Source organism: Ursus americanus, chromosome 6, assembly GCF_024610735.1.
Source record: "Ursus americanus isolate L20-20 chromosome 6, mUrsAme1.1.p, whole genome shotgun sequence".
Taxonomy (NCBI): domain Eukaryota; kingdom Metazoa; phylum Chordata; class Mammalia; order Carnivora; family Ursidae; genus Ursus; species Ursus americanus.
The window spans coordinates 23,595,717-23,620,011 of record NC_142132.1 but is presented as its reverse complement, the minus strand read 5'-3'; the positions used below and the strand labels follow the sequence as shown (position 1 = coordinate 23,620,011).

The following is a 24,295-nucleotide window of genomic DNA, read 5'->3' as shown; positions in this document are numbered from 1 at the left end:
GTATCAGTATGCCTGTGTATCAATCCCAGCTCTGTCATTTCCTAGAAGCTGTGGAACTCAGGCAAATCACTTAATTGTTGTGCCTCACTTTTCTCATCTATGGGGATGATAATAATTCTTACTCCTTATTGGATTGTTGCCAGGATTAAATCAGTTAATACATGTAGCTCCTGTAACACTGGAAGACAGAGTGAGCATTCAAAAATGTTACTTCTTGTTTTCTTCATCATCATCATTGCTGTCCTCATTGTCAGCATCATTGTCATCATTTTCATCATCACAGTTAGTGTCACTGTCATCATCATCATCATCTGTCATCATTATTGTCACTGTCATCATTATCATCATGGTTGTCATCACTGTCATCATCATCTAGTCATCATCATTGTCATCCTCATTATCATCACCATTGGCATCACCTCTGTCATCATTGTCATCATCATTGTCATATCTGTCATATCATTGTCATCATCACTATCATCGTCACTTTCATCATTATCGTCATCATTGTCATCACTGTCATCATCATCATTGTCATCATCACCATCATCATTGTAATCGTCACTGTCATCCTCATCGTCATCTGGTCATCGTTATCATCGTCATCATCACTGTGATCATCAATTGGTCATCATTGTCATCATCACTGTCATCAACACCATCATCATCTGTTCATCATCATTGTCCCTGTCATCACCATCTAGTCATCATATTCAGTCAGCGTCAGTTTATTTGGCAATTGGAGTGGAAAGAGTCCTGAATGCAGTATCAGAAATCCTAAGATATTCAGGATCACTGTGATTTGTAAATATCTATAACTGCCAGAGTCCCTCTGTGCCTTAAGAAAGCAGGAGATGCTAGAATTATCCTTTGTGCAATTGGAAGTTTCACAAAAACTCTAGATCCATAAGCACAAATAGGCAGGAATGGACTACATTTTTCAATTCATTGATTTTGGTTTTGGTATCTACCATGTCTCGAGAGCAGTACAGGTATTTGCAGCAGTGTAGACGTCCTGCACACCGATTAGCCCCACTCCTCAATCAAGGAAAAGGAGGCTTATGGAAGCTAAATAACTTTTCAAAGTTTCCTGGAATCTGTTTGTTTGTACTTATTTGCATCAGAGAGTTAATGTTATTATTCAAAAGAAATAGCTCCTGGGTATTTCTCTAAGAGAAGACCTGAGGAGCTGATTTGCTTTTTGTTCACAATTTTAATGCACATTTTCAAATTTTGACAACATGTATATTACCCAAAGGGATGGAAGTTGAGTGAATCGTGGAAAGTTTCTTTCTCTGAGGTGGCAAGAGGCAAGATGGCTAGCGTAGCTTGAATATTTAGTAATCTCAAAGGCAAACCATTACCATAAGTCACAATACTTTTCAACATAACAAAAAAGTTTAGGTTTTTAATATAATTCACTTCAATTAACTAGAATTTACTGCGGCTTTATAAAGTTAGCTTAGGAGACAAACAAAGATGACTAAGACTTTATTCCTGCTTCTAAGGAGGTGACCCTTTTGGAAAAGTTTGACAGAGAGAGAAATGCTAGATAATAGTTGGATGAGAAGCTTGCCTTGCTGGATGGGTGAAGTTAGAGGCTGCCTCCTTTGGCCTTATAGAACTCCTGGCAAAAATGTAGCTCCTTCGGAAGAAAAGAAGGCTAAGGATGCCACATTATCTCCTTCATTCTCTCTGTGCATATTCCCCAGTTCTCAGATCTTCCTCTGTCCAATGGAGACCCCAAGACAATGTTCACTTTTGAATATCCCATTTCCCTCACTGGTCTGGGATTCTTCTGAGAATGCTCTTCACTTCCCGGAACTTCCTGGAACTTCATAGAGAACTGACACCTGCAGCTTCACTGTACACCCTGACGCAATACAAAAAGGAATAAATCAGTCAGTCTAAGACCACCCGTTCTTGCTATCTGAGACCTTTTGGCCCAACCAATATCTGCTATGTGGGAAGACATGAAGACTGGATGCATTAGGGAGATGTTTGCACCTTCCCTAAAGGGTCTTCCAGTGCTCAAACTAGTTCCAACAGGGCCAGATATTTCTAACGTTACTGAGTAGATCCCTCTATTCACATGCAGGGAACAAAGCCTTTGACTTTTAACTTTTCTAAGTGGAGCAGTGACTACACCAGCTCTTCGAAATACACTGGGAAGACATTTGACATTTAGAAATACATTAATCATCAGGGTAATGATTGACTCTCAACCACTGGGGAAATCACTCTCTAATTTTCTTACAGAGATATCCAAATCAGTTCTTCATTCAATCTGGTCTTTCTAGTTTTTCATTTGAGAACATTTCAGAGGAAACGATAGAAAATATAAGTGCAAGAATACGGATTAATCAAAGTTAATCCATTAACATGTGACTATATTGTGTCTTCCATGAGCTTTGCCTACCTAAAAGACCTTGTGAAGTTTCTATTCTCTTTCCAGGAATTCCCTTCTCAGTACTATACTTCTCCACCTTGGCTAAACAGAAAGACTGCCTCCTGCTTTAAATCCTTCTTGGTTATTCGAGCTCAGACATGTTTTTGTTTTTGTCTTTTTCTTGTCTTCTGCACACCCAAAGCACTTCAAGAAATTAAGTAGTGATGTAACTTTGGAATATGACTTCACTAGTAGGACCTGTAATATGGGCTTTTGATTCTCCACAGTCAAACAGGACATTACCTGTTATTATTTGAAGGTATGAGAGATGCTGAGTGTTAAATTTCCTTCTCTTTTCATAACAACAAAGGGATAACATTTATTAATCTTTAAAATATATCCAACAATGTGCTGAGCATTTTTCATACGTGATCTTTAATCCCAATGACAGTCCTTAGAGGCAAATGCTGACTTGCGGGCATCTCACAGATGAAGAGCCATGCTACTTAGTTAAGGGTGCTCAGGTTCAGAACCTGAACTCAGCCCATTCAGCATCAGAGGTCTCCCTCTCAAACACAACACTGCACTCAAGAGATCTGGCCCTCTGCCATTTTATCAGGCATCTGGTATTATTAAAAGCAAACAAAAAGGCCACATGTATTAGAAGCCTAGTTTGGGATTCAAGTTCAATGACAAATATCTTTCAGTTTCATCTTTGAATCTCCATAACTGTATCTGGCCTCATTTCAGGATAATGTCCAAAGCCCAATTTTGAGAACTTTCAAAACGTGAGGCTCTTGTTGTCCCCTGCTCACCTTTGACACCCAGAGTCCCTTGTCACCCTCAGTCACTTCCTTCTGGTGACCAGTCCTGCCTGATAATTTACTCTCCCCATTCCCTGCATTCTGGGTTCTCACCAGGCAGTGGGTGCCATAGCACTTACTATCATGTCTCTCTGTTTTGAAAAATAAGAGCATTGAGACTTCTAATGTATGAGTCCAGCTGAAGACTGCAAGTCCCCTGAATTTTAAGTGGATTTGAAAAATTTATTTTAGAGCTGCCTTCCTGTTAAATTGGACCTTTCGTTCCATGCTGGGCAATAGCAAGCAGGGGGAGAGCCAAGAAGTAGGATGAGTTTGGCACAATAGCTCACCTGCCGTGGGCCAAGGTTTAGGTAGGTTTTGATTTTGTTTGGGGTGGCCTTGAATACACTTGGTTCTTTTTTTTTTTTTTTCCAAAGTGTCCAAATGTGAGAGTGAATAGTAAATAGACAGGGGAAAATTAGCCTATGTGGGGGGACAAGCAGATGTCCTCCTGTGTGTACCTTTGATTCGCAGTGTAAGGAGCTTTCTGAGACACTGGCTGGCAAGAAGGAAGCAGGTTGTCATGTCAACACTAGTGGTTTCTTTGTATGTATTTAGCACAGCTTTTTGCTGGGTTTTAGTGCCTTATTCTAGGAGAAAATTACTAAGGCTTTGTGGGTCCAAGAGTATTCCTGGTGGGTAAGCCATGAGCTGCCCAGCACAGCCTGGGCTCCTTGCCTTCCGTTACCCTCTCAGCCAGAAGTGGAAAGCCAGGCCACTCCTGACTTTCTCTGTGAACAGAGACAAAGAGGAAGGCTCAGGCAGGGTGCACTTACAGAATGGCGAACAAGTTGGTCTTGCTAACGGGTCAGGGAAGAGGGAGAAAAGGGTCTGTCTCTTCTCTGGAGAGACAGGTAGGACCCAATTACAGAATAGAGGTGGGGAATGAGTGGCTCCTGGGGCTTGTTTTGATGTAGGCTTTTTTTGTTTGGCTTTATGGTGTTCAGTCTGCACCCTGTTTTGAATTTAAAATAGCTGTCCATTTTTTTTAAGTTTACTCTTTTTTATTTATTTTATTTTTTTATTATAATAGTATTTTTTATTATATTATGTTAGTCACCATACAGTACATGCCTGGTTTTTGATGTAAAGTTCGATGATTCATTAGTTGCGTATAACACCCAGTGCACCATGCAATATGTGCCTTCCTTACTACCCACCACCAGCCTATCCCATTCCCCCACCCCCCTCCCCTCTGAAGCCCTCAGTTTGTTTCTCAGAGCTGTCCATTTTTTTAAAGATGTTATTTATTTATTTTAGAGAGACACAGAGAGAGAAAGCGCACATGAACTGGGGATGTACTGTATGGTGACTAACATAATATAATAAAAAATCATTATTAAAAAAAAAAAAACAAAAAAAAAACAAAAAAAAAACAAAAAAAAAAAAAAAAGAAAGAGCACATGACCCAGGAGGGAGCAGAGGGAGAGGGAGAAGCCGACTGCACGGAGCTCGATGTGGGGCTTGACCCAAAACCCTGAGATCATGACCTGAGCCTAAATCAAAAGTCAGACACTTAACCAACTGAGCCACCCAGGTGCCCCTTGCTCTCCATTTTTTTTTTTAAATCAGGCAACTTCACATTTAAAAAATAAGGACAGTTAGATTTGTAAAACACAGACCTTCTTATTCCTGCGTGTCAATGATGAATGGACATAGAGGAGTCACGTGTTGGCCATTTTACTGCAGTCCCCAGTGCTCCTCAGTGTCCCTGACATCAAGGCCATGCTCCAGCTGCCATTTGTCATATCCATCCAGCTCATTTTACCCCTACACGTGAATTGTCTGGCTCCTTAGGCATTTGATTTTATTAGGCTTCTTGTAAAAAGCCTTCCATCCTATAGGAAGACATTTGGGTTGGGCTTTGTCCCAGGGCCCTCAGAATGGATTGGAAGCCAGGAGAGATAAGCTCAGGTTTAGGTTTTAGAGAGGGCTTCCGCTCCTTGCCTCGGGCCTGTCCAGTGTCCAGTCCGTCACGCACGTACAGGCTAGTCATGAGAGAGATGCCACAGGCCACACGGCTGAGAAGGCCTCGTCCCAGGCAAGCGGCAGGGCTTGTGGAGAGAAGGGGACAGCCTCTGGAAGCACTTCAGGGGCAGAATGTCCGGGCTAGGAACCACCTGGATTATATGGCACGTGGAGGGAAGAAAAGTGAAGAGGCTTATGCTCGTGGGCAGACGATACAACCACTGACGGAGAGAAGGAAGTGGATGTTTGACACATTCCGAGTAAGAAAACCAACAAAAATAGACTGTGTTCAGCTCTGGATGCTCAGGAAGTCGGAATATAGCACATAATGAGTTCATTGCTTACGCAAATATGTTTCTTTGTTAAATTAGCATCATGTGTATAAGTAAACGTGTGTAATAGCTGAGCCCCTCCAAGTCAGCAGGCGCTCCTGTCCCGCTCACTGCTGTACTCCTAGGACCCGAGCAACCCCAGTACCTTGTGTGTGCGCGAGAAAGACACAGTGAAGCCTCCGGTAAACTAGTTAATTTAAGATACACCAGGATAATTTAAAGTAATGGTGGTTTAAACTCAACTGTTACAAATTTTTGCTTAGTTAAGCCTTTTGCCTTTCCCTCTGCTGCCCGCGAGCTGCCTCCCCTGTAGCCCGTGACGTCTTCGCACACCTGGGCGTACATTCCAAGGAACAATGGCATGCGATGCATATAGTAAAGAATGTGGTTTTTAGGTGATAACAAAGACTTCTGTGCTTTTAATACTAAAATGATTCCTGGGGCACCTGGGTGGCACAGCGGTTAAGCGTCTGCCTTCGGCTCAGGGCGTGATCCCGGCGTTATGGGATCGAGCCCCACATCAGGCTGCTCCACTGTGAGCCTGCTTCTTCCTCTCCCACTCCCCCTGCTTGTGTTCCCTCTCTCGCTGGCTGTCTCTCTCTCTGTTGAATAAATAAATAAAATCTTTAAAAAAAAATACTAAAATGATTCCTAACTTTTCATTTTGGCCACTTACTATTTTTAAATACTGTTCAATTAATACCATTTTAAAAGCCAATGTACTACACACAGGTTTCTTCACAGAGACTTACCTGTATTTTTTCCTTAAGGAGCAAATAACTGAGTAGATTGTCTTTCATGGATGATCCTGTGGTCAGAATCAGAATGCATCTTATACTCAAAGATTTTTCCCATTCAGCTACAGCTTCGGCCATCATGTTCCTGGGTTGGTTGAGGGGCTGTTCACCTGCTGAGATCTTCAGAAGATTTGACAAGTAATCATACAAGTTTTAAGATTTTATACAAGTAATAGGTGAATAGATTCTTATCGTAAAAATAATAAAGGTGTATGTAATATAAAAAAGGTCCCACTTCAACATTACCTCCTCAAGCCCATTCTTTTCCTCCACAAGTCATCATAGTTAATTTTTAATGGGTTCCTTTAAAACTTTTTTCTATGCACAGGAGCACCTGGATGGCTCACTTGGTTAAGCATCTGACTCTTGATTTCAGCTTAGATCATGATCTTGGAGTTGTGGGATTGAGCCCCAAGTTGGGCCCCGTGCTCAGTGTGGAGTCTGCTTGAGATTCTCTCCCTCTCCCTCTGCCCTTCCCCCTGCTCTCTCTCAAATAAATACATAAAATCTTTAAAAAAAACCTTTTTTCTATGCACTATGGCACAAACCTATACAGGACAAAGTTTTTGGGACTTGAATTGTATCATGCTATCATATTGGCAAGGACTTTGTCAAAGGTTATTTGAAAAGGAACAAGGACCTTAGAGAAATCAGCATGTGAATGTATCGCTATCCACTTAATTCTTTTAATTGCAGCTAGCCCTCTGTAATATGTGCACATTGGTTTATTGAAATGTTCAGGGACATTTAGCCTGTTTCTGATATTTCACTGCCGTGAACAATGCCACAATGAGCATCTTTGCCCTTGACTCTTTGGGAAAATATATGAGTATTTGTCTACAAGACATCACTTGCATTGGAAATGCTGGTGTAAGATATGTGCATTTAAAATTCTGATAGATATTTCCAATTTGTTCTTCTAAAAAGCTACACCAGTTTACTCTTTTGCCAGTAGGATGTAAGATTAACTCTTTCCCTGCTCTCTTGCCACATCTAGATACTGCCATTTTTAAATTATTACAACTTTTGTGAACGTGAGTGGAATCTTGTTGTTTTAAACCGCATCATTGATTTCCCATGAGCCTTGGGTGCTGATGAGAGAGCTTTGTCACCATTTCCCCGTGTCTAAATGTCACTCTCCCATTTCAGATGCTCACTACCTCACCTGCAGGATCCAGGAATGTGCTGAGACCACTCGCAGTGGGCCTTTTGCCCGCTCCATTGACATCAGTTCCCTGGTTGTTCAGGATGAATATATCTTCATTCAGGTGAGTCCAGAAAATGCAGTCAGTGGTAGAGAGGGGCTGCTCAGGTGATGTCAGGAAAATGAGGGCAGCTTTCCTGCAGTTGTGAAGATGTGGAGCTGGCGTGCGGTCCCTCCTTTGCTGCTCTGGTGACCCGTTCTCTGGGGGATCCAAGACTTTTGGTGAAAGGTGAAGGTGTTATGGGTCAGTATCATGTACAGGGCTCTTTTTGTGGCCCACTGAATCCTCACTTGGGTTCCTGTTTTATTATAGCAAAAAGGGCTGGAAATGACTTGGACTTGGTCCAGGGTTTGGAGGTTACTTAGAGCCACCTCTCCCGTGGGATCTGACTTTAAGTAGTTTATCAACGCTCCTTTCCATTTCTGGCCAAAGTGACCTGTCTAACTTGGGAATGAGAATCCCCAAGAAATGAAGCATCTCTAAGATCTTTCTTTCTAGAACAATCTAGAACTCACTGAATTTTGCCCTCCCTTTCCAGTGCTGACTACTCCCTGATATGTTCCAAGTCCAAAATCCTACTCTCCCAAAAACTCTGACTCACAGAGAAAGCTAGGTGTGATTCACATTCATAGACAGGCAAAGGCAGCTTTGTGTTAGGCGTTGAGTTTCGCTGCAAGGAGATGCAAAGAAGAGCAAAAATGAGAAAAAACAAAAGGTGATGCTCCACTGAGTGAGTGTGTGTGTGTGTGTGTGTGTGTGTGTGTGTGAGATTGAACTTGATCTTTGACAACAGCCTTGATTTCCCCCATTCTGCCTTTCCACCCTTCTGCTGTCTGTTCCTTTGCATACTGTTTCCTGTAGGAACCTTAACCTTTGGAATCTCCTGGAGTTTGCTCAGACCTAAGCACCTGATTGACTTTCTCTGCCCCACTCCTGGTCTCTTAGTCCAGCTCAGCTCCACTGCCCCTGAGCTGGGGATGCCTCTCTTCCTCTGAACCCGTGCAGCTCTTCGTGTCTGCTGGTCCTCTATCACATGGGCTATTAGGAATTGTTACTTAAATTTTGGTGAATTTGTCTTCTTTCTAAATTTATTTTATACCCTCTGAGGATAGGGACAATATTTTATACCCACATTTTACTCCTCATCCTTGGCCGTAACAAGAAGTCATTACAAATCCAGGGTGCTCAGTGACTGCTTGTTGTACTGATAGGTTGTAGATGAAGGAGAGACTTCTTTTTAAAAATTAGTTGTGTAGACGTTGGAGGGCTTGTAAAATACAGGAAAAGTAGCCAGCCACTCAAAAACCGGCTTGAAAAAGGGAGGGAAAGAGAGGTCTTTGTTGCTCAAGAAAACTCCTGTTTCTTAGTTTGAGTAAAAGCCAGAATCTCAGATTTTTTTCCCCCCTAAATTTTGGCAGGTCATTGGCACTATCATTTCCTTAATCACGAGTATGTATTGAACATATACAATGCAAAATAAACAGTATTGGGCATAACTCTTGGTTTTCTCTAGGTTTAGTCCTTGGCCTGCTTCCCTCTGCACCTAGTACTCACTGTCTGGGCGAGCCTATGGTCTTAAGTATCATCTCCATGTCCTGATGACTCTCAATTCAGGGAGTTGTGACCTTTTCCCTGTACTCTAGATCTTAATGTCTAATAGTCATCCTGGTATCTAAACTTGGATGTTGCACAGCTAAAATAAAATCAACATGCCCTCCTTGAGCCTGACGCACTGGTGGCACTACCCTCTACCAGGTCACTCAAGGTAGAAAACTAGAAGTCTGTCTGTGTTGCCAAATTCAGCGAATCCAGGCTCCTGCTCTTATCACCCTTAGTTATTTCTCAAATGTTTCCTTTCATTCGATTTCCATTGCCATGGTCCCAGTTTGAGGCTTTATTATTTCTTTATCTCTATTTAATTTTTTCAAAGTAGAAGCACAGAGATGATTTATGAATTTACCAATCTGATTGCCCTTTCCTTAATGCTAATACTCCCTATAATGATGAACATGGCAGAATTGTTTCTGGGAAACATGACTTAGAATTTAAAATGTTCGGCTTTTTTAAAATTCATTTTTCCTTTTATTGCATAAAGTTTTCTGTAACTCTGCCGGCAGATGTCCAGGTTTTTTTTCTAACTAATCTAAAATATTTTTTATTATTATTAGACTGGAAGCTGGTAGAAGTTTTTTCTTTCATAAGCATCAATTTTTATTTTGTTTGAAAGAGATACGAGTTCCCATTAGTCAATAAAGTTTTATTGATTGTCTGCTACATTTCAGACCCTTGTTCTAGGAGCTGGGGTTAAGACAGTGAACATAATAAAGCTCCTGCCCAAGTGATGTTTATATTCTAGTGGGAGACAGGGAAAAACATGTGTATAGATATAGATATAGATATAGATATAGATATAGATATAGATATAGATACAGATTAGATATAGATACAGATATAGATATAGATATAGATACAGATTAGATATAGATATAGATATAGATATAGATACAGATACAGATATAGATACAGATTAGATATAGATATAGATACAGATACAGATACAGATACAGATATAGATATAGATATAGATATAGATATAGATATAGATACAGATTAGATATAGATACAGATATAGATATGAAAGCCTGTAAAGAGTAGTGGTTGAGATCCTGTAGTTTGAATTCCGATGGCCAACAATTATTCTGACCTCTGTAGGCTACACTTTACCTGGGTGACCTTGAGCTGTGCTTCCTTCATTTGATTCATCTGTAAAAAGAGGGTAATTACAGTACTCACTTCATGGGTTGCTGGGCAGATTCTATTTGTTAATTACATCTATAAAGTGCCAAAACAATGCTATGTACGTGTTGCTCTCTTTCTATCTATCTTGTGCTATCATCTATTTATCTATTTACAAAATATATCAGGTAATGATAATGTTCTGGCTGAAAATTCATAAGGAATGTGAATGTTAGGTATCTAGGTAGGTATTGTTGTTTTATTTAGGATGACCTGAAAATGCCTTATTAGGGGAGTGGTGACCCAGGAGTGGGTGGCAGAAGTCAGCAGTCAGAGGGGGATGTAGAGCCAGGTTGTGTTGGGCCCTGTACTTTCTTGAGCCCCACAGGGGATGCGGGGTGAACAGGTAGAGATTTGAGACTGGCTTTAGGAGCAGCGGTGGTGGGGAGGCCAGGGCTGAGGATATAAGTTGGAAGGATGTCAGCATATTGATGTTATTTTTGAATCGCAAAATTGAAGTCACCAAGGGAGTAAGTACAGACAGAAAAGAGAAACAATACAAACACACTAGGGCACAGGGGACTCTAGTATTAAGGAGATGAGAAGGAAGGAGTAAATGAGACCTTGTCACAGAGTTTAGAGATAGCTACAGGAAGACCTAGGGTACTAGGTCTCACAGGGCCTCAAAGGCTGTTTTAAGATTTTTTTTTTTTTGTAAACCAGGAGAGAGATGGGAAGCATGGAATAACAATGCCCCAAATAATGCAAAAGGCCTATACTCTTGAGAAAAAACATGAAATTTCATCAACCACCAAATAAACACAGATAAAATGCTATTATTTACAACTATCGATTGGCTAAGTTTAAAATAAAGTAAAAGCATGTCAGTGGGTTACACAGGAACACCTGCGCATACGACAGGTACAGATGTGTGTCATTCGGGTAACAGCAGCTAATGAGTCCTTTCCTTGTCATAGGTGAAATTTGCCTTTTGCATTGATATCTTAGTTCTGACAGTGTATGCTTAGTATTTAGTTAAAATTGCTTCTTTTTTTAAAAAAAAAAAAAAACTCATTGTATGATGTTTTCCTTGCTTTCCTAACGCTGTGTTTCTTTGATAATTTTGAATATTTGTTCTAGCTACTTAACTTTATGAATATAACAGTGAATCTTCTATTTTTGGATAGTATCTATTGATTTCCACTTGTGAGCAATGATACAATTAATGGATTTCCATGCATTTCTCTTTCCTCCTCTCTCTCTTAAATTCTTTCCCCAGTTTTGGATAGTCATATTATCTCTTTGTTTGCTTTTCTATTTTAAAATACAATTCTTTTAGATTTAAATATTTCATGAAGCATGGCTGGACAAAGGTAAAAACAAATAGCCTGTGTTTATGACCTGTATCCAACTCCAGTTTTGTTAATTAAATCATTAAGAGCATTTGCATTCTTCTGTGAGCCATCATTCCTGCATTTATTTTGATTTTAGTTGTACAGGTAAATCTAGACCCTTTACTACAGTTTTTCTATTTGTTTCTTGATTGTCTGCAGTTTGTCCTTTAGTAAAGTTTCCAAGAAAGGTGAGTTCTTGAATGTTGAAAATATGTTTGTCTCTCCCTTTAGGCTATAAAATGTGTGTGTCGTTTGCTTTCTATAAGAACTTTGCTCTATTAACTTATTGAATCTTATACTGTGTCAGGCCAGTCTGACATTTTCCCTTTTAGGTCTCCTATTTTTTTTTTTTTTTTTTTTTTTGCCCTTGATACCTAAAACTCCTTTAAAAAAATATATTTGAATACTATTTATTTTGTTAGTATATGTTTTGCAGTTGGCCATACTGTGCCAATTCCTTTTCCTGAAGTGTAAGTCTCATTTACTTGGTTCAGTTTCCCCTTCCTTTTTAATTTCTCAAAAGTTTCTGATTTATATTTGAAATATGTATTGTATTTCAGTTTCATTATTTTGGTTCTCATCCTCCAGGACACTTAGGATGTATACAAGAGACAGGAAAAGCAAAGGAAAGTCATCATTTTTCCCCCTTCTAATCAGTTTTAACTCCCCAAGCAAAGTGATATTAAAGTCTTACCCACATTGTCCATGAGCGAGTAGTTAGCAGTGTTCAGGCTCCTTTTTGCATTTTTTGCTGTTATTGTTGAACTTCTTCCTGAACTTTGCCAGCTTATATTTTATGACTTTTTGTTGTCTCAATATATCTACCCTTGGCTCTTGTATTTCTACTTTGAATTCTTCTCATACAGAGGTGATCTCCTCATCATACAGATTATTCTTACTCATAGCAGTATGGTCATAATTTTCATTTGCTTCATGGAAACAGTTTATTCTGTGTCTCCTATTTATTTTTTTCTGTCCCTTTCCCTCTCTTGTTTTGTTATATTATTTTATAATTCCTGTGTTGTTTTCTTTTATCTTTTAACCATTATTTATTTTTTTCATGACATGAGCTCTTCCTGGACAAACTATTTGAGGAGGTTCCTCTTGGTGATAGACTAGAGCTCTGTTTTAGCTTAACAAGAATCTTCCTTCTCAGTGAGGTTCCCTATAACTCAAGACAGTTTGTCTGTGAATGGGTTCTTCACATAAAGTAAAACTGCCTCGCTGCTTCTTTATCCAGCCACACCTCTCCAGCTTCTTGTCACCACTCAGTTCCCAGAATAAAGCCACTGCCAATTCCTCGGCCACAGTCCCTTGGTTCCAAATAATAGATTGTTAGTTTTGCTCCTTGGGAAATGTCATCTTTAGAGAATGCTATTTCTCTGGCTTGATCCAAGCTTTGTAGCTGTAGGCATTTTTGCCCTTGTGCCTGTCTGTACCCTGTTCGTTCTTCACTGAATTTGGCTTCCTTTCCATATATATTGTGTTTCACGGTTATATTTTCATTGAGTATACAGTTTGTACTTTTATTTCTTATTTTTCTTGTTGCTCCAGGGTGATTTATTAGAGGAAAAAGGAAGCACCATTATTACTTGGCTATTTAAAACCATTTATAAACCTTTATCATGTATTTTCTGAAATGTCGCAGTAGCTTGCTAACTGATTTTCTTGTTCCTAGACCTGCAATCCCCATCCCCAAGCCATTCGCAGCACTACTTCCGAAGTAATTTATTTAAGACAATAGTGTTCCTGCCTTCAGCACGTGCTCATCACCTATAGGTTAAAATCTAATTTCCTTAACATTGCCTACAAGGTCCTCCATGATCTGGATCCTGCATACTCCATCAGCCTCATGGGAATTCCTTAGCCACTATGGCTCCCTGCGTACCTTCCTTGTTATATTTCACCCTTCCATAAACAATAAATCTGTTCAGGGTCCATACACACACCATGTCATTTGTTGCCTAACATGCCTTTCTTGCATGAAAAACCTGCTTGGAATGTCCCTTTACTAGACAAACTCATACTTAGGTTCAACTTAGGCATTGTTGTCTGTAGAAAGTCTTCCCTGACATCCTCAAACGGGGTTGCACAAAGCTTCTTTGCTGACTACTTACCCATGTGTATTATGTCTCCCCAGCCAGGTCTGTAAACTTTAAGAGGAACAGGACTATGTCTTATCCATCATTGTTTCTCATGCACTTAGCATAATGACTGGTACTCAATAAATGTTTGTTGAACTGAACTGAACTGAACTGAACTGAGAAGATAAGACACCGTCTTTATTCACAGGGAATGCAGTTAGTTATCTTTTTAAAGCAAGGGAATCTTGTTTCTCCAACTAACAATATAAGACAACTTAGGGTAATTGGCAATTGTTCGCTGCATAAGAAATGACCATATGTAGAATGTCTCTGCATTTTTATAAAACTTCTGTCCAACAATTATCCATTATGTTATTCAGCATCCTTTTTATATTCATTCATTTAAATATATTAAAATACAATCAGCCCAGTGGGAAACACAGACAGCTAAACAATTATAATGTAGCGTGATGAGAGCTGTATTAGTGCAAAGCACATGTTGCTCCTGGAGTAAGCAGGAAGAGCTTCGGGTGGAGGGTTAGTACGAGCTTCCCTGCAGGGTAGACTAGGAGTACCAGTTAGGTTGGTGAAGGAGAAAGAGCATTCCAGGCAGAAGGGAGGCAGGCATAAAGTTAAGAAAGTGAGAGAACATAATACACCAGGACTTATATCCAAGGACAGGTATCGTTGTGGGAGGGAATGAAGTGGCAGGAAAATCAAGTAGAAGTTTGTCCTGGTGAGGTGAACCTTTTCTATTTCCTTTCATTTAATCTGGGTAATTTCGTGTTTCCCTCTTTCCAGTGCGAAGAAGCTCAGAACTAATTTTGTGTCGCTTGTAGCAGCTTCCCCACGTTAAGCTGCGTGGTATTATTCTTCCTTTCTCCTCCTGGCCATTTGTGATCACACGGCTGCTTTCTTTTACGTATTTATGTTTTGTTGTTGATAATTGCTTTTCTTTTTAATTATTGGAAGCCATCTCAGAGAAATTTCTGAAATCAGTGTGAGTTTTTAATCTTTGTTGGAGGGTCCGAGTTTTGAAAGTTGAAATGGGGATCAGGAAAGGCCTTATGGGGAAGGTCAGATTTGTACTGCAATGATTAATGTCTATCTCAGAAGCAAGGAAAAGGCAGGGATCCCTCATTCTGTTCATTGAAATAAAGCTGCCTCAGAAGGCTTTTGTGAGGGCAGAAAATCCTCAGACCAATAGTAGCTTCTCCTCCAGGGTTTAAACCCACAGATTTCTATCTGCGCAAGGGAGGCATCAGGGCATCAGGATAACTGGTATCTACCTCCCTTGCCAGCAGTTTACTAAAGGACAATCTCAAGAGCAGAAGCTGTAATGTGTCGAGGCTCAGGTCCGGTCCACCCCTCACGGGCGACATCTCCTGGGAGCACCGCTAAGACACTGAGGACTGTGTTTTCTGAAGGACGCTCGCTGTCGCTCCAGAGTTTGGTTTTTAAGGGGGATCCTTGTAGAGCCACATTATTTTCTTGTTTACAGTCTGAGCGGCTGCATAATAGCTAGGTGGGCATAAAGGGCTCTGGTGGCTTTGGTTTTTCATAATTTTAAGGGATTTATCTGCTTGAATTTTCTAGTTTTGTAGAGTATTGATATCCCTTATTTTGTTTTAGTGCCATCAGAGACCTACAACTGAGGAAAAATCTTACAAAAAAGGATGCCAGTCAATCCTGTCACCTGTTCCGGCCCTTTTTTTTTTTTTTTTTTTTTTTTTTTTTGCCAAATGTGTTTTTTGGCAGTTTTTACATTGAGTGTTAGGGAACTTGTCTCAGGAGTTATCGAAAAATGGAAGAAGGTCTCTGGCCCTCTTAACCCCTCCTTAAATAGAGTCACTCAACTTTTGTTTGCTCTGTATGTCAGGGTTCTTAATACCTTTTTCATTTGACAAAAGCAATCTGCTGCTAAGACATGTTTGAGAACCACTTTTTGTAGCACCGTTGGCTCCATAGGTCAAAGGTCAGATGTTTTTGTCTGTGGACAACTGAGCCACTAGGGATTCAAGTGACACACAGTCCCATTTCCTTTCTCTGCAGATGAATAAATACTATGTATGTGTGTAAGGCATACTTATTTCCCCATGAGTGAGTCCTATGCAAATGTATATGTATTCAGGAGTAAAGCTTAAATAACCAAAAACCCAGGTAACCTCTTCATAATAAACTTCCCATGACATTAATTTTGCATAAAAAAAATTCACCCTTAAAAAATTTTGCCCTTCTAAAGGAAAGCTCCTCATGCCCAGTTATTTCTTTTTTCTAAACATGGTTAGTTTTGATTCTGTATCTTATGTGTGGTTGAAGGGTCCATGCGGTACTCACATGGCTCCTACAGTTTAGGAGAGACCCAGAGTTTCTGCCTCACCTTTTATTGTTCTGTTGACAAAGAGGTAAAGGTAGTCATCTTGATGGTTTTGCTTGAGGGGACCTAGTGTTTGATCTCCTGCTTTCAGCTCAGCTGAAGATGTACAGAACACTGTGAAATTTGTTAATCTGTCAATGCCTTTTCTGTGCAGGGGGCCCCAGGGCCTGGGGTTTCATAGTGAAATCAAAAGGAGCTAATCCTTCCCAGAAGAGCCCTTGTTTTAATGGGAAAGTGTCTGCCTGAAATGTCTCCGTTCCACATGGATAAAAGAGAAATCGGCTTTCCTCTGTAGGGGCAGGGGGATAGAGATAAGTTGGTTTCTGTGTTCTGAGCCAAGAAGGTTGGAAATCCTGCCTTTTCTCCTTATGGAGTAGCTTTTCTAGTGATTATCCTGGAGAGTAGGTGGTTCAGCAGTCATAGCAGTAAAATCCCTTCAGCGATAGGATTCATACCCTGGCTATTAGGGAGTGTGATGAAGAAATAAGAACAGAGCCCTAATAAGCCATCTTAATAGAATTGTGTGTCTTCACTGAACTACACGGAGCCTGGCCTCATCCCCTCTTCATGGCACAGGAAGTGGCCTTCAGTGTAATAAAGATTCATTCACTCATTGAACAGAGTTTCCTTGTGAGTGCAATTGCATTAAAAGAAAAAACAGGTCTGATACAGATATCTAAAACATAAGGAAAAACCCAACAGATCCATAATTAAGATAGAAACAAAATAGTCCAGAGGCGTGGAGAAAGCAGAAAATTCAAAGGGAAGGCCATCCCAATTCTGCCAAATCCTTCTCAACATCCACAACTAGACCAGTATCAGTGTGTAGGTCCCCACTTTCAACTGCTAGTCACGTTGGGTAGATGTAGTCCAAAGAGAAGGCCCCTCTGTAGCAAGGAATCCGGTGGGCGGAGCGATGGCGTGCAGAAGAGGAGTCCTAGGATAACTCCAGTACTACAATGAAGCCAGTCAGTAATTGGGATACAAGTTGCTGTTGTTCAGAGTTGAAAGGTGTTCCAGAAGTATTAACAATTAATACGTACTAGTCGCTAGTTAACAGATATTTCTCGAGGTCCTAGAAGTATGCTAGGAGCCACGGAGCATGGCAGGGCTAGAAGACATTGTCTCTGCTCTCACGCAGTTTAGGATTCAAGCAGCTGGTGGTCTGATGTGGGGCAGAGGACCCTGAAGTTACTCACTTGGGGTTATAGTCAGGGTTCTACCACCTACCAGCTGGGAACCACGGGGCAGCTCACTTGGACTTTGAGAACGCTCATTTCCTCATCTCTGTAGAATGGAAGGATGCCTCTTGCCCTGCCTGAATTGAAAGGTTTTGGTTTTTTTTTTTTTTTTTTTTTTTTTAAGATTTTATTTTATTTATTTGACAGAGAGAGAGAGAGACAGCCAGCGAGAGAGACAACACAAGCAGGGGGAGTGGGGGAGGAAGAAACAGGCTCCCAGCGGAGCAGGGAGCCCGATGTGGGGCTCGATGTGGGGCTCGATGTGGGACTCGATCCCAGGACCCTGGGATCACGCCCTGAGCTGAAGGCAGTCACCCAGGCACCCCTGAATTGAAAGGTTTTTGTGAGGATCAAGGGAGATAACAATGGCTTTGAAAGGCTCTGAACGCTGCAGAGCCCTATCGGATGCAAGAATCAGGAGATTAATCCACATGCAAAAATCCTCCTTCCTTTTGTGTATGCACATTCTCTTTTAAGAGTTTTTATAAGCCAGTCATAGAAAAGATTTCTAAATCTTTTCTCCAAATTCATTTTGTAATCATTCATGGATTCAGCTCATGTATCAACATATGTGCATGATAAAATCTTCCCACATACCTTCCATCGCGCTAGTTATCGAAGAAGCCAACTTCTCATGATACACATGTAACTGTAGATATTCGGGGGTTTAATTCTCTTTCAAGACTCTCGAGGACCTTCTTGTAGCATGTTGGTCCCCAGTTCCCCTGGGGTTTGACAGTTTAAGTTCCTGCTTTAGGCACCAATGTGGGAGGTGGCAAAGCCTCTATGGCATGGCTACTGTATCCCTAATAGTTATCTTTCTGACAGAAAAAAAACCCTGAGGCAGAAATTAATAGAGTGTAATTATTCAAAGAAAAACTATTTGGCAATATTTTAAATGATGTTAATTTGGCCTTAATGGGAGAGATTTGAATGTTAAATAAATAGCAATTTCATCATTAGGGACACATTTACAACACAGGAGTTTAAAGGAAAATGAAAGAGTTTCAGAGACAGTCTTCAAAAGAAATTCAATAAAGACATCTTCAGGTGAATATTCTTGAAGCACTTTCAGAATCTTAAGTGAGGTGTTTTCAACAGCCAGCACTAATGGAAGTTCTTTAAATAGCACGTTGCTGGGATGTGTCTCTGATACAGGCCATGATTTTAGTGGCTGGATGTAAAAGTTGCTGCTAGTATTTGAAATACGTCCATGAATAAACACAAACGGGCAAACTGGCTGGGAAGTCACGATGTTTAGTGGATCTTGTGTTGAAGAGGCCCCACCTCAGGCCCTTCTGGCTCATGTTTCTCAGCAGCGAGCTGTGCGCAGAGCTGACCTAGCTTCACCTTGCCTCTGCTGCACTGTGAGCCTCCTGCTTCTTGGTCTGGGCTGATTCCTCCCCAAATGGGTTGCTCGTGAGAGACTCTTTAGCCATCCTGGTGGAAATACAAACCTTGAAACACAAAGGTGTCAAGATCCCCTGGGCCAGTTAGACGACAGGAGTTGGGAGCCAGTGCGTAAGTACTCCTCTCTTCCTGTCGGGAGCACAAGACTGTGTCGCATTCTCTGTGGGTCTTCATAGGGTCCCCAGCAGGATTGAGCCCCAAGTCCTCATGGTAATAACCAGTTCAGTAACGCTCCCTGGGATGGCTTTTCCTCCCTCCTTGTTCCCTGATTTCTAATTCCACCACTTCTATTCTTTAAGATCACATCTCAAACACAAACAAACAAATAAACCAAGCAGTCTCCCACTGAAAACAAAGCAAAACAAAACAAAACTACCTGCATAACAGCCCTTGTCTCAGGCTCTACATTTCCAGGCAGAAGGAACCCAACTCAAAGAAACTAAAAGACTCTCAAATTTGTTGAGCCCCTACTATGTATCCAGTATTGTGAATAGATTGAACTAACCAAGAAAAGTAGAAAGAATCATCTTCATGCCCATATAAAATTTCTTAATCCAAACACCCGATCTCATCCCTTCTAACTTCTCAGGGACCTGGCTTTACTTATTATCCTTCTTCCCCTGTATCTTTACCATATTCATTCCTATTTCAGACTTCCCATCAGTATTGAAATATTTTAAAATATCTACTCTCTTTAAATTAAAAAAAAAAAAGAAAACAAAACTTTCTTTGAGCCCCATGTACCTATCTATAAATGTCCCATCTTACGTTCACAACCAGATTTCTTAAAAGCTGTCTATATTCATTATCCTGTTTTCTCATTTCCTTCTCTTTAACTGACTTGAGACTTCTGCCTTGTCCATTCTGTTGAAATTACTTTTGCCAAGTGCGTCAACGATGTCTTTGAATACTATCCAGACAACACATCTCGATCCTTCACTTAGTTGACCTGTCTGCAGCCCTGGGGTCTCTTGCCTGCAGTGCTTCCCTGAGCACATTTGCTCCCTTCACAATGCATGCTTCAGCTTCTCCTTCTCCCTGTCCGACGTCTGCTTCTTCCTCCTCTCCTACACAGGGGCCTCTTCCTCTGCCCACCCTTTAAATATGAACGGTTTTCAGCTTTTCGTAGGCTCCCTGTCTCTGCTCACTTCCCATGCCTTCTCTGAACAATCCTACCTCATTGATTCTTCCAGCATGGCCTCAATTACCATCAGATGCTGGTGATTCCCCAGTGTCTCCTGCTGAGACAGAGGGGCTTCAGGAGGGGCTCTTTATGTACAGAATGCCCGTCAATCCTTGAGGTTTGCGATCTCTTCACTCCATTCAGGGCTTTCCTGTGCCTGTTCCCTAATGAATGATGAAAACCTGTTTTTCCCCAAGAGATCTGATGAAGCTGCATGAAAGTTACAATACTTGTTATTTGCTAGGCCAGCATAGCAAGGAATCTTTTCCCTTAATCTCAGAGAATCGTTCTGTCATTTGCCCTATATTATAACACAAGTATTTGCTTTTCTAGTAGCACATGAATGGGATGTGTCTGGCTCCAGGGTGTCAGATTGTTTTCATTTTGTGTATCACCTTTGGGTAATTAGGAATAGCTGCATAGAAGGCTGTGTTGTTGTGGTTCAGTAGGAGAGACTGCTGCTGTTAATTAGGAGTGTCTCCATGGGCATGAGAAGGAAGAGTAGTGGCATGGATGCCGTGTGCAGTATATGTTACGGCAAGGGTGGCGCTCGTTGTGTTTAATTATCCGGGAGCCTTGTATGATTAGATGCAGCCTATGCATTCTGGTCTGGAAGGCAGATATGTTGTCCGGGGGACCACGAGTGTTTCTGTAATTCAGCCCAAAGGAGTGAGCTCAGCCGCACTCAGTCTCATCCACTATTTAAAAATCTGCACTTTCCTGTCTTCAAAGCAGGGATGGGTCAGAATGCTCTTTCCACGTAACCTCACCACCAGTTTTTACCCACCCATCAGCAAATTGAAAGAACGGTTGTCACGGTTGATTTGTAGTGTCTCACGTTTATTTTCTGCTAAATGGATGACTGCTAAGTGTGCATTTTATTTTAATTCTACTTTAATCTTCACAGGATCTGGGTGTGATGGATAGCATTCTCTTTGGTGTTTAATGGAGAATTTCAGAGAGGTTTAGAGAATCTCCCTTTGTCCTAGAGCTCAATGAATGGCAGGGTCAGGATATGACATCAGAGCTGCCGTGGTTCATAAGAGATGATGAAAGAGGACAGTGATCTATTTCTCATTTTGTTTTCTCAATCTGAAGATCTTCACGTTAATCCCGAATAGCTGGTTTTCCCCAAAACTTTTCTGGATGCTGTGAAAGTGAAAAAGAGGCAGCTGTTGTCCCCGTCTTGGTGGATACCAGAGGCAGGGAAGCCTTACTCCCTCCTTGTTCAGTGGACTGTTTGTCAGGATCTGTTTCAATTTTGTTTCAGATCGGAAACTTTCTGCACCATTAACCAAAGAAGGGCTTAATGGGATTCAGTACAATGTAATCATGCCCGCACCTCTGAGAGTTGTCCCTCAGATGCACCTACAGGATTACTCAAACACCCATCTCTAGGGTGCGGGGGCAGGGGGCGGTGAGTGGCAACATGGTCAATCACCGCTCCCATCCCCAGCTCCACTTTCTTCAGCCTTCTTCCCCACTTACCTTGTACCTCTTGCCATGAATTATCCAGTTTCTCACGTGCTTCTGGCCACAGCTTCTCTTGCGTCCCATTCCTGGGTGCATGAATTCCTGAATTATGACCCAGCTGGGTCTCCCCATTGTCCTTCCCTTCCAAGTCCCAGTAAATTCCCCACTCCCTCTCGTCTAAGCACAGGAGGATGCTTTCCTGAGGCCTTCCCCTATCAAAGATAATTGTATTGTAAAAACGACAGTGCTGATAGTAAAGGCAGTTAGGCTGTGGACTGAGAAGACTATTAAGTCCACTCCTCTTCGCATTACCATTCTAACTAGGATACAGATCTATTCATTTCAGAGTTTCAGCTTTTACAGATTTTAATCGCTCTGCCTTTAACTCTATCGCTAGTTAATGGGGTAAACAAATGCTTTGGATTTCTGCAAGCAACTTTTAAGAATCTGATTCTGAAAGCCCTCATGATTAGTCAGAAATAAGGTCTTTTTGGAGTTTAATAGTGGCAGGGCCGTGGCTGATCAATCAGCTTAATTTGATTGAGCACCTACTATGTGCTCTGGGCTGTGATAAGTTCTGTCTGAGACAGAAGGATTGATCATTTGTTCATTCATCCATTCAACAAACATTTGTTGAGCACTTCACATGTCCCTGTTATTCTAAATGAAGGGAATATTATGGTAAACAGACCGACAATGTTGTTGTCCTCATTTTGTTTCACACTAGGTGAGGGGGTGGGACTCTGTGGCCTGACACTTGCCCTGAGCGATGTTCAAAAGCTCTTGAGAAAGTGCTAGACTTTTTCTCAGAGTAAGGGAGACCCATGAGGCATGATATGATCAGGGATGCCTTTCTGGAAAAGGCAAAGCTCAAGCTAGGTCTCCAAGTGGAGAATTGACTTGAGGAGTCTACATTTAGGACCAACCAGTGCTCTAAGAAAGAGACCCTTTTGTGGCAGGAGACAGTGTGCCACAGGATTCGATGGGCAGGTTGGTGGAGGGAGAGGGGATGGGCAGTACAGCATTCCTGGGTTTAAGTCTGGTCTCACCATTAATTCACTCAGTGACCCTGGGCCCTCACCTTTGCAAAACAGACACAGGTGGTTGGATCTAGTTTAGGGAGCATGAGGGACTGTAGGAGCTCTCTCGCCCACTCAGCTTCTTCGCCATCCATTGTGGACACCTCCAAGGCATCACCGTAGGATTCCAGAACTCCATGGAATCCAGCGTGGAAGGCAGTGGGGTATATGACTCCAGAGTTCCCTTCTCATGCTACCGTTCCACAAGTCTGCTCAGTCTCCTGGATGCTGCATTTACTTAAACATGGATGGGCAGGGGACTGTTATTCAGAAGTATTTCCCAACTTATTTCTCCAGTGCCAGAAGCAAAACAAAAGATATTTAGGATGTAGCTAATCCTTAAGAGAGTTGCTGAACCGTTCTTTCCTCCTTTCCTTTCATGTACATATACTGAGGGCACGAGGTGGGGATAGTGCAATAGATCAAAAATTAAAAAACAAAAAGTAAAGGTTCCTGCCATAGGAGGTTTTGTCGTCTAGTGAGAGAGATCATACATGTGCAGAACAATGAAGAAGAAAAATAATCACATGCTGTGATCCATCAATGAAGAAATAAACATAATTGCAAGAGCTGATCATAGCAAGGAAGGGACTTCATTAATTCATTTATTCTGGCAGTCCCTTAACAAGGATTTCCGGAGTTACTACTATCCACAAAGCACGGGACCCCACTTCGGAGATTTGGTAGTGAACGAGAAAAACCCCAGCCGCCTTCTCATGGGAGTTCACGATTCATATGGATTCTCATCTCTAATAGTTATTAGGAGGCAACAATAAAATACTGTGAGCATCAACTAAGAGAAAACTACGTGCGTGCGTGCCTGTGTGTTTGTGTGTGCACGTACCTGTGTACGTGTAAAATAGCTCCAATTTTGCATTCGAGATTGGGACACATGAGGTGATTTCATGACAGGGAGATCCCGTGCACTCTTCCCTCCCCCTTTCTAAACTGGGAGTCAGAAGGTCTGAACAGAAATCAATCGCGGCAATTTATTTTTAACTTCTTTCTCCTTAGCCAGGATTGATTTTTGTCTTTGTGATCAATGCCACAGAGAATAGCTCCATGGCCTGAGCAGCTGTTCCAGCACTTGGTCTGGTCGGCCTCACATCTATCGAACAGAACATTAGAAGCCGATTATGGAAGTAATAGAATGAAGATGTTTGAAGGATGGGCCTGATTACCCCTGCCTTCCTGTGAGGAATGCCTGCAGGCAGGGGCTACGTGTGCTCCAGCCCAGGAGAGCTGCAGGGCTGGGGAGACAGCGGGACACCGCCTGTCCCCAGGGGGTGGAAGCGAGAGAGAGAGAGAGAGAGAGAGAGAGAGAGAGAGAGAGAGAGCGGGAGGAAGGAAGGAAGGCTAGGGAGGCAGTGGAGATTCACTTCCCCTTTGCCAGCCTGACTCCCTCCCTCCTTTCCTTCTTAGCTCTCTCTTTTTCTTCCTCCAACTATTTCATCTTTACTACACCAACTGCTATTAGATTTGGGTCTGCAAGTGAAACATCTGTTGCAAAACAGAAAAAAAAAGAGAAAAAAGAAACTGATTGGCTCTTTCGCTCTCCGTTCTTCTTGGGCTTTAGAGTTTTCTGATTCTTAATCTCCATTCTCTCCTTCCTTGTTTTCTCTAATCTAGTGTGTATGTGATGGGACTGAACATAGCCACATCCCCTCTCCCTCTTACCCTGTAACCTCTAGAGGCCAGGCAAGATTGCCTCCACCTCCTCCCCTGAGAAATGCTTTCGGGAGGGGCGCACACCTCGTTGTAATG

General features: G+C 41.6%; 1 protein-coding gene across 5 annotated transcripts in view; it reads left to right on the top strand.

Annotated features, from left to right (window-relative positions):
- The window catches only part of SORCS3 (sortilin related VPS10 domain containing receptor 3), a 692,468-nt gene that overhangs the window by 544,579 nt on the left and 123,594 nt on the right, over window positions 1-24,295 (top strand). For all 5 annotated transcript variants that reach the window (XM_087862727.1, XM_087862725.1, XM_087862726.1 and 2 more), the window contains one exon: window positions 7,499-7,617. In XM_087862727.1, the coding sequence (XP_087718853.1) occupies window positions 7,499-7,617 (119 nt within the window). The remainder of the gene's footprint in view (window positions 1-7,498; window positions 7,618-24,295) is intronic.